The 12,935-nt window shown below is 36.8% G+C and overlaps 1 protein-coding gene across 1 annotated transcript; it reads right to left on the bottom strand.

Annotated features, from left to right (window-relative positions):
* Positions 1-8,701: 8,701 nt before the first annotated feature.
* Positions 8,702-11,073, bottom strand: LOC121219047 (AP2/ERF and B3 domain-containing transcription factor RAV1). The gene has a single exon (XM_041096507.1). It carries the CDS (start codon positions 10,691-10,693, stop codon positions 9,653-9,655), a length of 1,041 nt encoding a protein of 346 aa, XP_040952441.1. The 5' UTR covers positions 10,694-11,073; the 3' UTR covers positions 8,702-9,652.
* Positions 11,074-12,935: the final 1,862 nt, after the last annotated feature.

A 12,935-nucleotide genomic window follows, 5' to 3' on the forward strand; every position in this document is an offset into this window, starting at 1 on the left:
CACTATTTTGGCGATTTCATCCATATTCAGGGCAGTTTCAGTTTTCTCCTTCTCTTATTATAGTCTACTTATTTTGTGTTTATATCTATTTGTACATTGAGGACAATGTACATCTTAAGTGTGGGGAAGTTATTTATATAATTTTTAGAAATTCCCTGAATTATTTCTTGTGCCTAAGTATTGTTCTCATACTTCCATTAGAGTGAATTTTTGTCAATTTGAGATTTTTATTGATGTCTTTTTAGATTAATTTGTAGACATTTGTATATTGGTTGATTTAAACTTTAAGACATGAGAGAATCAAGCATGATAAGTATTTTTCATAAATTAAAAATTTTTAGGTTGCTTCCCTGAATTGATGTATTATCTTGAAGTTTTAAATTTGCAAGTTTGACATTAAAAACCATGATTTTTTGTGAGATTTTGAGCCTATAGAGCATACATTTTTCATTTTCATTCTATTATTGGTTATGAGTGTGTCAACTTGATTTGTTATTCTAGAACTTGCTTCGGTTATACATGCTGAGACCACACCTTTGATTTGATATACTAAGATAATGAAGACACTTAGGTTTTAACCCACTTGTCCTATAAAAAGCCTACCTTTTGAATTAACCCTTAGTGAACCTCACTGAGCCTAACACACATTTTCTTTATTAACCCGTGAATTTTAACCTATGACCCATTTTTTTTCGTTGTGACTCTTTCCTGTTTTCTTGACTCCCTTTTTGTCAAGATTTGATTTGGTTAGTGCCTAACTTTGCTCTTTTTTTTATTTGCTGAATTATTTCTTGTTGTTTTTAAAAAAAAGATCGAAAAAAATATTGATTATTAGTTAGTTTTTTGTTGATTGAGCTTGACCAGTTAAATTCATATTTTGAGAAGAAGCTTGTTTTTGTTCTTGAATTATTTTGATTGATGCACTTGATTTGAATTCAACATTTGTTTACTTTTTCTAGTTTGGTATTTATCAAATTGATCTCGGTTATAACCAGCTTTTCTATCCTTTTTCTACACCCTTAACCTAAGCCCCATTACAACCTCTTAAAAACCTTTTGATTGCTGTATCATATCATATTATAGTGGTGGAGATTTGATTTTCAAGCAAGCTTATGGTAATGACATTTCTTATTCAACTGTTGAGTGCTTATTTATTGAACCTTAAACACTTTGAGTACTTTGAGTGAATCTTTAGTGAGGATGTCAATTCTTGTTGATTGTGAATACTTAAATAAGGGGAGAATCATATGTCTTCCTGCTTTAAAAATTTTCGGCTTAGATTGTTTGAATCTTTAATGCCCTTTTAATTGAATTGTCAATGCATGATTATTTGCGAATTATTTTGAGGCGGTATTTATGAGAATTACAAGTTGAGAAATATTAACTTGAGTTAAGGATCTTACTTGAGGACAAGTAAACGCTTAAGTGTGGGGATATTTGATAAGTGATAAAAGAAACATATGTTAGTCTCGTTCTTAATGCGTTTATGGATGATTATTTATGCAAATTAGTGAATTTTATACTCCTAATCCTTTAATTTCATGTTTTTATACTTAGGAGAGTAAGTGGGAGCAAAAGGAGCGAAAAATAAGTCTAATTCAAACAAATAGAGCAGTTTTCAGGAGCCACACGACTTGGGCCTTCCTATACAGGCTGGACATATGGCCATGTGCCAGGCTGTGTCAATTTTGCAACTCACTTCCCAAACACACGGAAAAGAGAAATTTTTAGGCTTTCTAGGCATTTTAAAGTCTATAAATACCGAATAGAAGAAGAAAATGGAGCCATTAGAGAATCTTGAAGAAAATAACTCGAAGAACACCATTGGAGCCAACTCCGAAGCAGATTTCTATCAAGATTGAAGACCTCCTTTCTGAGTTTTTTTGTTTCTTATGTTTTTCTAACTTTGAGATGTTTTTATTCAGAATTATGAACTAATTCCCTAGATACCTAGGGAAGATGAAACCTAAGATGAACTTTATTATTTGATATCTATTTTATGCGATAAATACTTGATTCTTGTTCTCAATTATGTGTGATTATTTCTTGTTTTAATATTTTTGGGATATTAATTCATGTTTAATGTGCTTAATTTAGTGGAGGAAAAGTCTTTATTTAAGAGTAGATCTAGCATAAGTAAGTGGAGTTACATGCAATCCTAGAAATAGGACGACATAAATCTACCGAATTAGAGTCAAATCTAATAGGGGAATCCATAGATCGAGTTAATGCGATAATAGGGGGTTTTAATTAGAAAGAAATTTCAATTAATAAACCTAAAGTCAGTTGCTCTTACTCTCGAAAGAGATATTAATATAATTTAGGGATTTCTATGGATCAAGATACCAAGTGAATAAATCGTTTAATTCAAATTCATAATAACAAATGAAGTCTAGGTGGATTCTTTCCTGGGTATTATTTCTCTCATTGGTTATTATTCGATAATTTTCCTGATTCATTCTCTGTTGAGTTCTTTAGTTAGATTAGTTTAGTAAATCTTAGCTTAAAACAATCACTCCAATTTGTCCGCTAAATAATAGGAAAACGATAATTACTAATACTTTTAGTCTTCGTGGATACGATATCTCTACTCACCATAGCTATACTATTTATCAATAGGTGCACTTGCCTTAGTCATATTTTTAGTTAGTGATATCCTCTCATCGACATTACATGATAGATGAATAGTAAAACATGGTCATGGGCCTTTTGTCTTTAAGAGCTTTCATAAGCTCGCGAATTTATTTGCATATTATAATATTTGAACCTTATGATACGATTGATTATTTGGAGAATTTATTTATGCTTTAATTGAACTATAACTTTGGAAATGTTGCGATTAAGTCCTAGTTAAATTCTAGGTTGATATCATGGCATTGTAAGCTTGTATAAGGCCCGAGAAAAGTTGTATTTGATGATGATGCCTTGAATTGACTATCATTGTGCGACTCATATTCTATTTTAATGTTAATAGTGTATTTATGAAATAATTTCATGTTTAATTGAAATAAATAATATGAATTGTTTTTATTGTTTAATTGAATGTTTAAAGTTGGAATTATATGTGATGATCTCTGTTTACTGTAGTGACATCCCATGGCTCGGGTTCGATGGCCGAATTGGGTATGGGGTGTTACAATATATGTTACTTTTTATTTAATTTTAACAACTTTAATTTATTTATTTATATTTTTATTAATTATTTTGAACGTTTATGGTGGGTTGTTTTATTGCATTCATGTTTGATTTAATTTTTAAGCGTTAATATTTTTATTTTGGAACATGCTTAAAACTACTTATAATCCTTATTCAACTATTAAACAATAGGATAAAACATGATTAACCACGATAGGGACGAAGCCAAAAAAATTTTTTAGGGGGGCCAACTGAAATTTTCAATTTTTATTGTTTATATCTTTATAATTTGTAAAAGATTAAATTGAATTTTTATAATTTTAGGGGGGCCAAAATGTAATTTTACCTTTACTAATTTAAAATTTTTAAAAAATTTTAAAGGACTAAAAAGCAATTTTACATTTTAGGGGGGGTCGGGGCCCATGCTAACCCCCTTGGCTTCGCCCCTGAACCACAGTCGAATCCACAACCTCCTGCATTAACAATAATATCGATACTAATCGAACTAATACAATTGGTAAATAAAAAGAGTTCTAATAAAAATATATAAAAATTAATTATTATTATTATTATACTAATTAACATCCCGGGATCACAGGGGCCGACATCTAGTTTATTATGAAGTCAACTACTCATTAAAACTGCGTCTGCATTAATGGAATAAGCTACCGTTATCCCTTATCTATTCGATTTCTCTTTGGTGTATTCCAATGATTTACATTCATTACTGAATGGAGATTGAAAACCTGTTCAATCTTGATGTATTAATCTAGGTTCCCTTGCATTTTTCATCACCCCGTCAAAAGAATCATGCGCCGTTTTCATCGTTTTCAAACTCTCTTTGTCGACGAAAATCAGATTACAATGACCTTGCTGGTGCAACAGCAGAATCAAACAGACTCAGCAAGTATCTTGTCGAGCAAGCCTCGAATGTTGCTGAGCAAACAAACAATTTCGAGTTGAAGAAAGAAGAAAATAAGCTGAGGAAATTTTAGAGAATATTGATGAACAAAGCTGATTTCATTCATATGTTGAACAATGGCATAATGCCAATACATAAACCAAGCAATTTGCTTGTCAAAATCTGCATAATGATACCTAATCATCACCTACTACCACTAATACATTGAAACTTGAAAAACTAAGCTTACACACTTAAACAAAGCTGACTTAACAGCTCAATTGTCATCAAAATTACATCAATCATAAACCTAACATAGTTCTAAATGAACTAAAGTACATTACATTAACTTAAGATTACTAGATGAACAAAATAGGAATAGTTCAGCTCGTTCCAGCAGCTCCTGCACGACTTGGTCTTTATGGCCTGCATGCTGTCGAGTTTGCTGCATGCTGAACCAACTTCATCACTCCTCCTTGGTTTGCATGGAGCAAACACCTAGCTTCTTTCTTAGATATTCAAACCTTGTGACACTAAGAGCTTTGGTTAAAATGTCAGCAAGTTGATCTTCTGAATTACAGTGGATAAGCTTTACTTCTTTAGCTTGCTCCATTTCTCGAACAACATGCAACTTGATGCTGAAATGTTTTGTTCTTCCATGGAACACTGGATTTTTAGCAATTGCTACTGCAGATTGGTTGTCACAGAAGATCTCAGTAGCTTCCTCTTGATGCACATTCAAGTCAGCCAATATTTTTCTTAGCCATATGGCTTGGTTGACAGCACTTGCTGTTGCCACATACTCTGCTTCAGCAGTAGATTGAGCTACTAGACTTTGCTTCTTTGAGCTCCAACAAAACATGGCTGAACCAAGGTTAAAAGCATACCCTGAGGTGCTTTTAATATCATCTATCGAGCCAGCCCAGTCACTATCAGTGTAGCCAACCAGCTTCAGATTTCCTTCTTTGCTGTATTTCAAACCATAGTTTAAAGTGCCTTTGACATATCTCAGCACTCTCTTTGCAGCTTGGAAATGCTTCTCATTGCAGCAATGCAAGAACCTTGAGAGCAATCCTACAGCATACATAATGTCTGGTCTAGTGGCAGTTAAGTATAGCAAACAACCAACTAGACTCCTGTAGGTTGTTTCACAAACTTTCTTAAAATCACCTTGGCTCGATAGTTTTTCTCCAACAGCAACAGGTGTTTTAGTTGCCTTGCTGTTTTGCATGGAGAACTTGGTCAAAATCTTTGTGGCAAAGCTTCTCTGGCTTAGAAATATCTCATTCTGTACTTGAGACACCTCTATTCCAAGAAAGTATGACATCTCCCCAAGATCAGACATTTCAAACACTTCCTGCATCTTGGTCTTAAAATCAGCCAGCACTACTCGATCTCCTCCTGTCACCAGAAGATCATCAACATACAGGGATACAATGAGTTGTATTTGTGTCCCTTGTTTCTTGACATACAGTGTTGGCTCACTCTTGCTTCGATCGAATCCTAGATCAGTCAAGTAGCCATCAATTCTGCTATACCAGGCCCTTGGAGCCTGCTTTAATCCATATAGGGCCTTCTTCAGTTTGTAGACCATATGCTCTCTGCCAGCTATTTCAAACCCTTGTGGTTGTTCAACATAGATGTCTTCATCTAAGAAACCATTCAGAAAAGCTGATTTCACATCAAGTTGATGGATCTTCCATTCAAGCTGTGCTGCTAAGGCAATCAGCAGTCTGATGGTGTCGAGTCTGGCCACTGGTGCAAAGGTCTCCAGGTAGTCCAAGCCATACCTCTGACTGAACCCCTTGACAACTAGCCTTGCTTTCAGCTTGTTCAAGGTACCATCAGCATTCTGCTTGGCTTTGTACACCCATTTCACCCCAATCACTTTCCTTTTGACTGGCCTTTCAACCAATTTCCAGGTCTGGTTCTTCTCAATCATGCTGATCTCCTCAGCCATTGCCTGCTTCCACCCTTGCTGAGCCTCAGCCTCTTCAAAGTTGCTTGGTTCAGCTATGGCTACATGAGCCCTTTCATAAATTTCAGCCAATGGCCTTGTTCCTCTGACTAGTTCATCATCAATATCCATTTCAGGGACATCTTGGTCTGGCTCAGCTTGGTCTGCTGCAAGTTCTTCAAAAACTTCTTCAGGTTCATGTCTTTCCCAGTTCCAACATGACCTCTCATCAAATACCACATCCCTGCTTACTGACACTTTGTTTGTTGAAGGATCTAAAATCCTATAGCCCTTCTTAACAGTGCTATAGCCCACCAAAACACCAGGTCGAGCCCTTTCAGACAATTTGTCCCTTTTAACAGCAGGTACATGTGCATAACAGATGCATCCAAAGACCTTCAGATGAGCCAGTGATGGCTTGAAGCTAAACCAGGCCTCGAATGGGGTCTTTTGATCCAAAGCCCTGGTTGGAAGTTTATTTTGAATGTATGTTGCAGTGTTAACTGCTTCTGCCCATAGTGCTTTAGGCAGATTCTTCTGAATCATCAAGCACCTGGCCATATCCATCAAACTCCTATTCTTCCTTTCACTTACCCCATTCTGCTGAGGTGTATATGTGTTGGTAAGTTGATGTTTGATGCCTGCCTTATCACAGAAGGCTTGGAACTGAGCTGAGGTGTACTCAGTCCCATTATCAGACCTTATGGTCTTCACCTTGCAGCCTGTTTCAGTCTCAGCAGCAGTTTTGAACTTCCAAAACACAGTGGCCACCTCTGATTTCTGTTTTAAGAAGTAAATCCAGCAATATCTCGAGAAATCATCAATGAACAGTATAAAATACCTGTTTCCACTCAATGACTCAGTCTTCATAGGTCCACACACATCAGTATGCACCAGTTGGAGTTTTTCAGAGGCTCTCCAGGCTTGATTCGAGGGAAATGGGAGTCTGGCCTGCTTTCCTAGCTGACATACTTCACATACATCATCATGGTCTACTGAGTTGATGAAGTTTTCAGCCAGGTCTTCTCTGATCATTCGGGCCATCGATCTAAGTTGGCATGTCCCAGTCTTTGATGCTACAGCTTGGATTCATCTGAAGTGGCTGTGTAGGCAATGTCTGACTTTTTTGTCCAGTCAACCACAAAGCTCTTATCAGCCATAGGGACTGCCATCAGTTTGGATCCACTTGGATCACTGATTTGGCATTGGTGGTCTTTAAACACAACTGAGTAACCTTTTTCCAGCAACTGAGCTATGCTGAGCAGGTTTCTGTCAATTTCAGGCACCAACAGCACATTTGAAATCACTTTGGTACCTGTAAGGGTGCATATCAAAACATCACCCTTGCCTTCAGCTTGAATAAAATGACCATTTCCTATCTTGACTTTAGTTCTGCAGCTTCTGTCTAAAGACTTGAAGATTGCAGCATCAGGTGTCATGTGGTTGGTGCATCCACTGTCTAGGAGCCAACCAGATGAGGACCTTTCCTGAGCAGCTGAGCATGACACAGTAAAGACTTGCTCCTCTTGGTCACTGTCCTCCTTAGCTACTCGAGCCTCAGCTTTCATCTGTTGAGACTGATTGCGCCTTGATTTGGCCTTGCTCTTACAGACTCTTTCAACATGACCCTTTTTCTTACAATGCTGACACACAGCATCTGGATTAAACCAGCATTTTTCTTCTGGATGACCAGCCTTTCTGCAGTGCTTGCAAGTCTGACCTTCTCTCCTTGCAGCATCATCCTTTGGCTTGTCTCTCCAGGCCTTCTTGCCTTTGTAGGCAGTATTTGTTCTTGCCTGAAAGGCACCTTCTTGGTGCTCCTCCAATCTGCTTGCTCTCCTCTGCTCTTGAGCATATATAGCATTGATCAACTCTGTCAGGGAGATGGTGGACAGGTCCCTTGAGTCCTCGAGAGATGAGATTTTTGCCTCATACCTCTCAGGCAGAGTTGCTATAACCTTCTCCACTATCCTAGCTTCATTGAACTGCTCTCCAAGGAGCCTGATGCTGTTAACCACAGCCATGATCCTGTCAGAATATTGCTTGACAGTTTCTTCTTCCTTCATCTTCAAATTCTCGAAATCTCTCCTCAAGTTTAACAACTGTTGTTGCCTTGTCCTCTCAGTCCCTTGAAACTCTTCCTGCAACTTGTCCCAGGCCTGTTTTGGTGATTCACAGGCCATAATCCTTGTGAAAATCACATCAGACACTAAGTTTTGGATGCAAGACATAGCCTTGTGCCTCTTGGTCCTTTCATCAGCATGCTGCCTGATCTGAGCCACTGTTGGATTAGCTCTAAGTGGCTCTGGTTCAACATCAGAGTTGACCACCTCCCACAGATCGAAAGCCTGCAGGTAGGTCTTCATTTTGACCACCCATATGTGATAGCCTTCTCCATTGAAGACTTGAGGTGCAGCTGGTGAAAAGCTTGATGAAGCCATGGATTTGTATAACAGGTCCCTTAAGAAATAAGCTCTAGATACCAATTGTTGGTGCAACAGCAGAATCAAACAGACTCAGCAAGTATCTTGTCGAGCAAGCCTCGAATGTTGCTGAGCAAACAAACAATTTCGAGTTGAAGAAAGAAGAAAATAAGCTGAGGAAATTTTAGAGAATATTGATGAACAAAGCTGATTTCATTCATATGTTGAACAATGGCATAATGCCAATACATAAACCAAGCAATTTGCTTGTCAAAATCTGCATAATGATACCTAATCATCACCTACTACCACTAATACATTGAAACTTGAAAAACTAAGCTTACACACTTAAACAAAGCTGACTTAACAGCTCAATTGTCATCAAAATTACATCAATCATAAACCTAACATAGTTCTAAATGAACTAAAGTACATTACATTAACTTAAGATTACTAGATGAACAAAATAGGAATAGTTCAGCTCGTTCCAGCAGCTCCTGCACGACTTGGTCTTTATGGCCTGCATGCTGTCGAGTTTGCTGCATGCTGAACCAACTTCATCAGACCTCCACATACCAGACTGGATGTTCAGGCCCCTGATTCATACTTCAGAATATACATATGTATAAATATGATTAAATGGGACAAAAAAGAAAAGTAAGTTAAAAAAAGCAGCCACTACATCCTTTTGCAAAAACTTTATGCATGATCCAAGACCTAATTGTTGATTTGCAGCTAGCAACATGCATCGATCTTCAAAGATTCCTTAAATGCTTGTAACCTTTATAATCGTCATCTACTCGATCGTACACTACAAACAAATTGCATATACCTATGTTTACGCAATTCCTTTGTAGTGATACTTTTAACCTTTTGCAAAATCTTATTATCACTATTATTGGACAAGTCATATACGCCAAATTAACCAGTTAGCTTAGCTAGCCATAATAGTTGAGGACAAACAAAGGTTCTTTCATTGAAATACTGCATATATTCCATTTACCAAATAATTTCCCTCTCTCATTCCATCTCTGGAATTAATTAAGAAGCTACCATATGTATAGTTTGTAAACTAATCAAAGTAGAAAGATATTTTCTATCGGCTTTCTTCAGTCTTTTGCCTTTGTAATATACATCATGTTTCACTCCCTTTCCTTCCATCTTAGCCAGGTACACCGTCTTTACAGTCACAAATTTTCCCAAAAACGAAAAGATATAAAGGTTAGTAAGGTAGTGTTACAAGGCATTAATTATTGCCCTTTGTTTCTTGCTACATTCTAATGCCAGAAGTTCTATTTCTCTAGTCCTTTTCCCATTAGTACATCCAAGGTTTCCTGTTGCAGCTCCTCCAAATATTTTGACCCCAAATAGCCTGAGCCCAACCGGGTTTCCCAATCCTGATTTTGCCTTCCAGTGAATGTAAAGCTTCTTCTCGGCTCCTGTTGATCTCTGGAAGCTAACAATGTCACCGGCTTTAAGGTTCTTCTCCTTAACAAAGCGGCTCCACCCTTTTGTTAGCACATAACTTTGGCTACTATTCCAGTAGGAATATCTAAACCTCCAAACTTTACCGGTCACGTCTTCCAAGTTCAAAAGAACTCCTTTGGAAGAAGAACCTCCACTTTCCAATGGGAAGTACTTCTCCGCATGCTGCTTAGGTATAACTAGTCGGTTCAACTTCCCCACATCGCTTGGGGTCACAGCTTTTTCGAAAAGTTGGTCACGCGCTTTCACTTCGGCACCAAAAGAGCCAAACACAGCCTCGTTTCCTACCACACGTTTCCCATTCCCGTCGAAGCCATAGCATCTCCTTGTTCTACTCTGCTCAAGCTCATCATTGTAAGTATGCTTACGCAACATGTCAATGATTTCAGCCTTGGAATGTGTATTGAGGAAGGCTATTTCGATGCCATCTTCCTCAGTTTCTCGGAGGTGTTTAAAGTTAGTGACGGCATCAGGACCCCGAAACCTTCGAGCCGCTATGTCATAGGCTTTGGCGGCCTCATCTTCTTCATTGAACGTTCCAAGCCAGACACGCTGGTGTTTCTCGTATATCTGGGCACCCCATCGGCCATTGGGTTGAGGAACAACGCCTTTGTACTTGGAAGAAGGTAGCTTTTTAGATTCAGCTTTAGATTCCACAATCACGCTGGTTCTGCTTCCAACTCGGCAGAGAGAGTCGGGAGATTTGGTAACGGCAGGTAAAAGAGAGGATATGGATATGGACATGGAATCACTGGTTTTGCTTTCATCTATGGCTATGCAGCCTCCATCCATTTTTTTTTCTTTTGGATTGTACAAATAGGAAAAAGATATAGGCAGAGGATGCAGTAGTTGAACAAGGTTGGTTTTTGTATTTTTGTCTTTCAAAAGGTGGAAGAAAAGAGAGGGTTGAGTTGGGTTTGTATGAAGGGTTGAGTGGTGATGTTAGTATATATATAGGGGGTGGGTAATATATGTTAAATATATTTAAGAAAGAAAAAGAAATAGAGAAGATTATTCATAGTTTTGGAGTAAACAGATTTTTAATGGTAAAAAGTAGGGTTTTGGTGGGTCAACCCGAGGAGATAGGAAGGTAGGGTAAGAAGCCAGGAAAATTCATGGAGGGAGGAAGAGAGAAAAGATTAAAAATAGCTGTATTGGAGTTTGGGTAATATAACTAATAATATGTTTAGGGTAAAGGGGGGGGATACTTGAAGAGGAAGGTGAAGGAAAATAGAGGAAGAGTGTGTCTAGTATGACAATGCCATGGATGGGATGTGTATGAGGTGGGACCCAACAAAACAAGTTGAAGGGGGGTTCACGTGATTGTGGACCGTCTATACTTGGTGCCATGCAATTCAACTTCAACACCAGCATCAGCATATAGCATATAGGATGCCCTCGCCCTCTTTCTAAAAATAAAAATAAATGATTATAAGAACCTTATCTGTATATTGATGCAACTAGCTAGCTAGGTTAATCAAAATGCAAGGATTGGTGCATCATTTGATACAACCAATTAGAATCCAGATATATATGAAGTTTTGAGTTCCAATAGGATGGGTGCTAATTGGCCTACTACATCTGGAAGGAGATGGATAGATAGACATTGAACATTGAATACAAGACAAATTAAGGCTGATCCCATTCAACAACTACATTAGAAGTACCATAAATGCCTTGATTTATTCTTTCTCATCTCCTCCTACTCCTAGGCTTTAGTTTGTCTTTATGGGCTAGGTTCTTCACCTTTAAACCATTTAATTAGTATCCTCCCAAGCCCATCTCTCCATCCTAGTTAACATAAGAATAATAATAAATTAATTTCCAACCAACATTGACATTTTCTCCTCTCATCTCCCCCTACTTGTATCATTACTTAATAATGCAAAACCGAAACAATTAATACCAATATCAGTACCATCCATATCATATCTATTTAGATCTAGACAGTATTTATATCTTTTAATCAATTACTTGTACTTATTTTTGTATATGATACATCATATGGATTTTATATGCATATACTAATTAAAACAAAGGAAACAAAAACTCATGATCATGTATAGATCTCAATTGATGATTTTTCCCCCCGAAATTCATTATTTATACATCCAATTCTACCAGTGGTAGTAGAGTGGGATATTGTACGGAGTAGTCCTACTCCTTGGTCGGAGGACCCATTACTACAAGCAAGTTGATGAAAAACCGAGCGCCGCTTTAGAGACGGTGGGTAGGCGGGTGGCTGTTCTATTTTTTGGTTTTGGTTTTGGTTTGGGTGGGTCCTATTAATTAGAGATTCCAATTCACTGAGATTTTTCCTTCAATATTCTTTTTCAGCAAAAGGTGAAAAATAAAAAGGGCAATATTTTACTACCTATGAAAATGACCAGTTGAAACTAAACTACTCTTGTTCCCTATTTACATGTAAACCCCATTCTCTACGTAGCGGTTTGCAGCAACTTTACTATCAATTAATCTATCTTTAACCATATTTTTTTTTGTTGCTAACATAAACATGGAAGAGGACTAGAGGAGCAAAGCTACAATATTGTTTTAGGAGGAGTTAAAAGATCAATATATTTTTTTTCACATAATAATTTATCTAATCTTTTAATTTTATAAAAGAAGTTATTTTGGTCTTCCATTTATTTTTTCAACTCTTTTAATTTTTAAACTTGTATTATTTATCAAATTCTCCCAAAATAAATAGAAAAGTTAATGTTTATTAATTTTACTGCATGACATCCATGTATATGCCATGTTAGCATTTTTTTGCAAATTATAAAATATTAAAAAAATATTTTTATAATTTTTAATATTTTTTGAATCTTACTTTTAAAAAAAGTTTCATAATTTTTTGAATTTTTAAATTTTTAAAAATTAATTAATTGTTAACGTGATATCCACATGTATGCTATATCAACAAAGTTAACAGCATTAACTTTTTTATCTATTTTTGAGGTGATTTGACAAACATTGCAAGTTTAAAGACTAAAAGAAGCGAAAAATTAAATGAGGGCTAAAATGTTTTTTT

This window comes from Gossypium hirsutum, chromosome A03, assembly GCF_007990345.1.
Source record: "Gossypium hirsutum isolate 1008001.06 chromosome A03, Gossypium_hirsutum_v2.1, whole genome shotgun sequence".
NCBI classification, from domain to species: domain Eukaryota; kingdom Viridiplantae; phylum Streptophyta; class Magnoliopsida; order Malvales; family Malvaceae; genus Gossypium; species Gossypium hirsutum.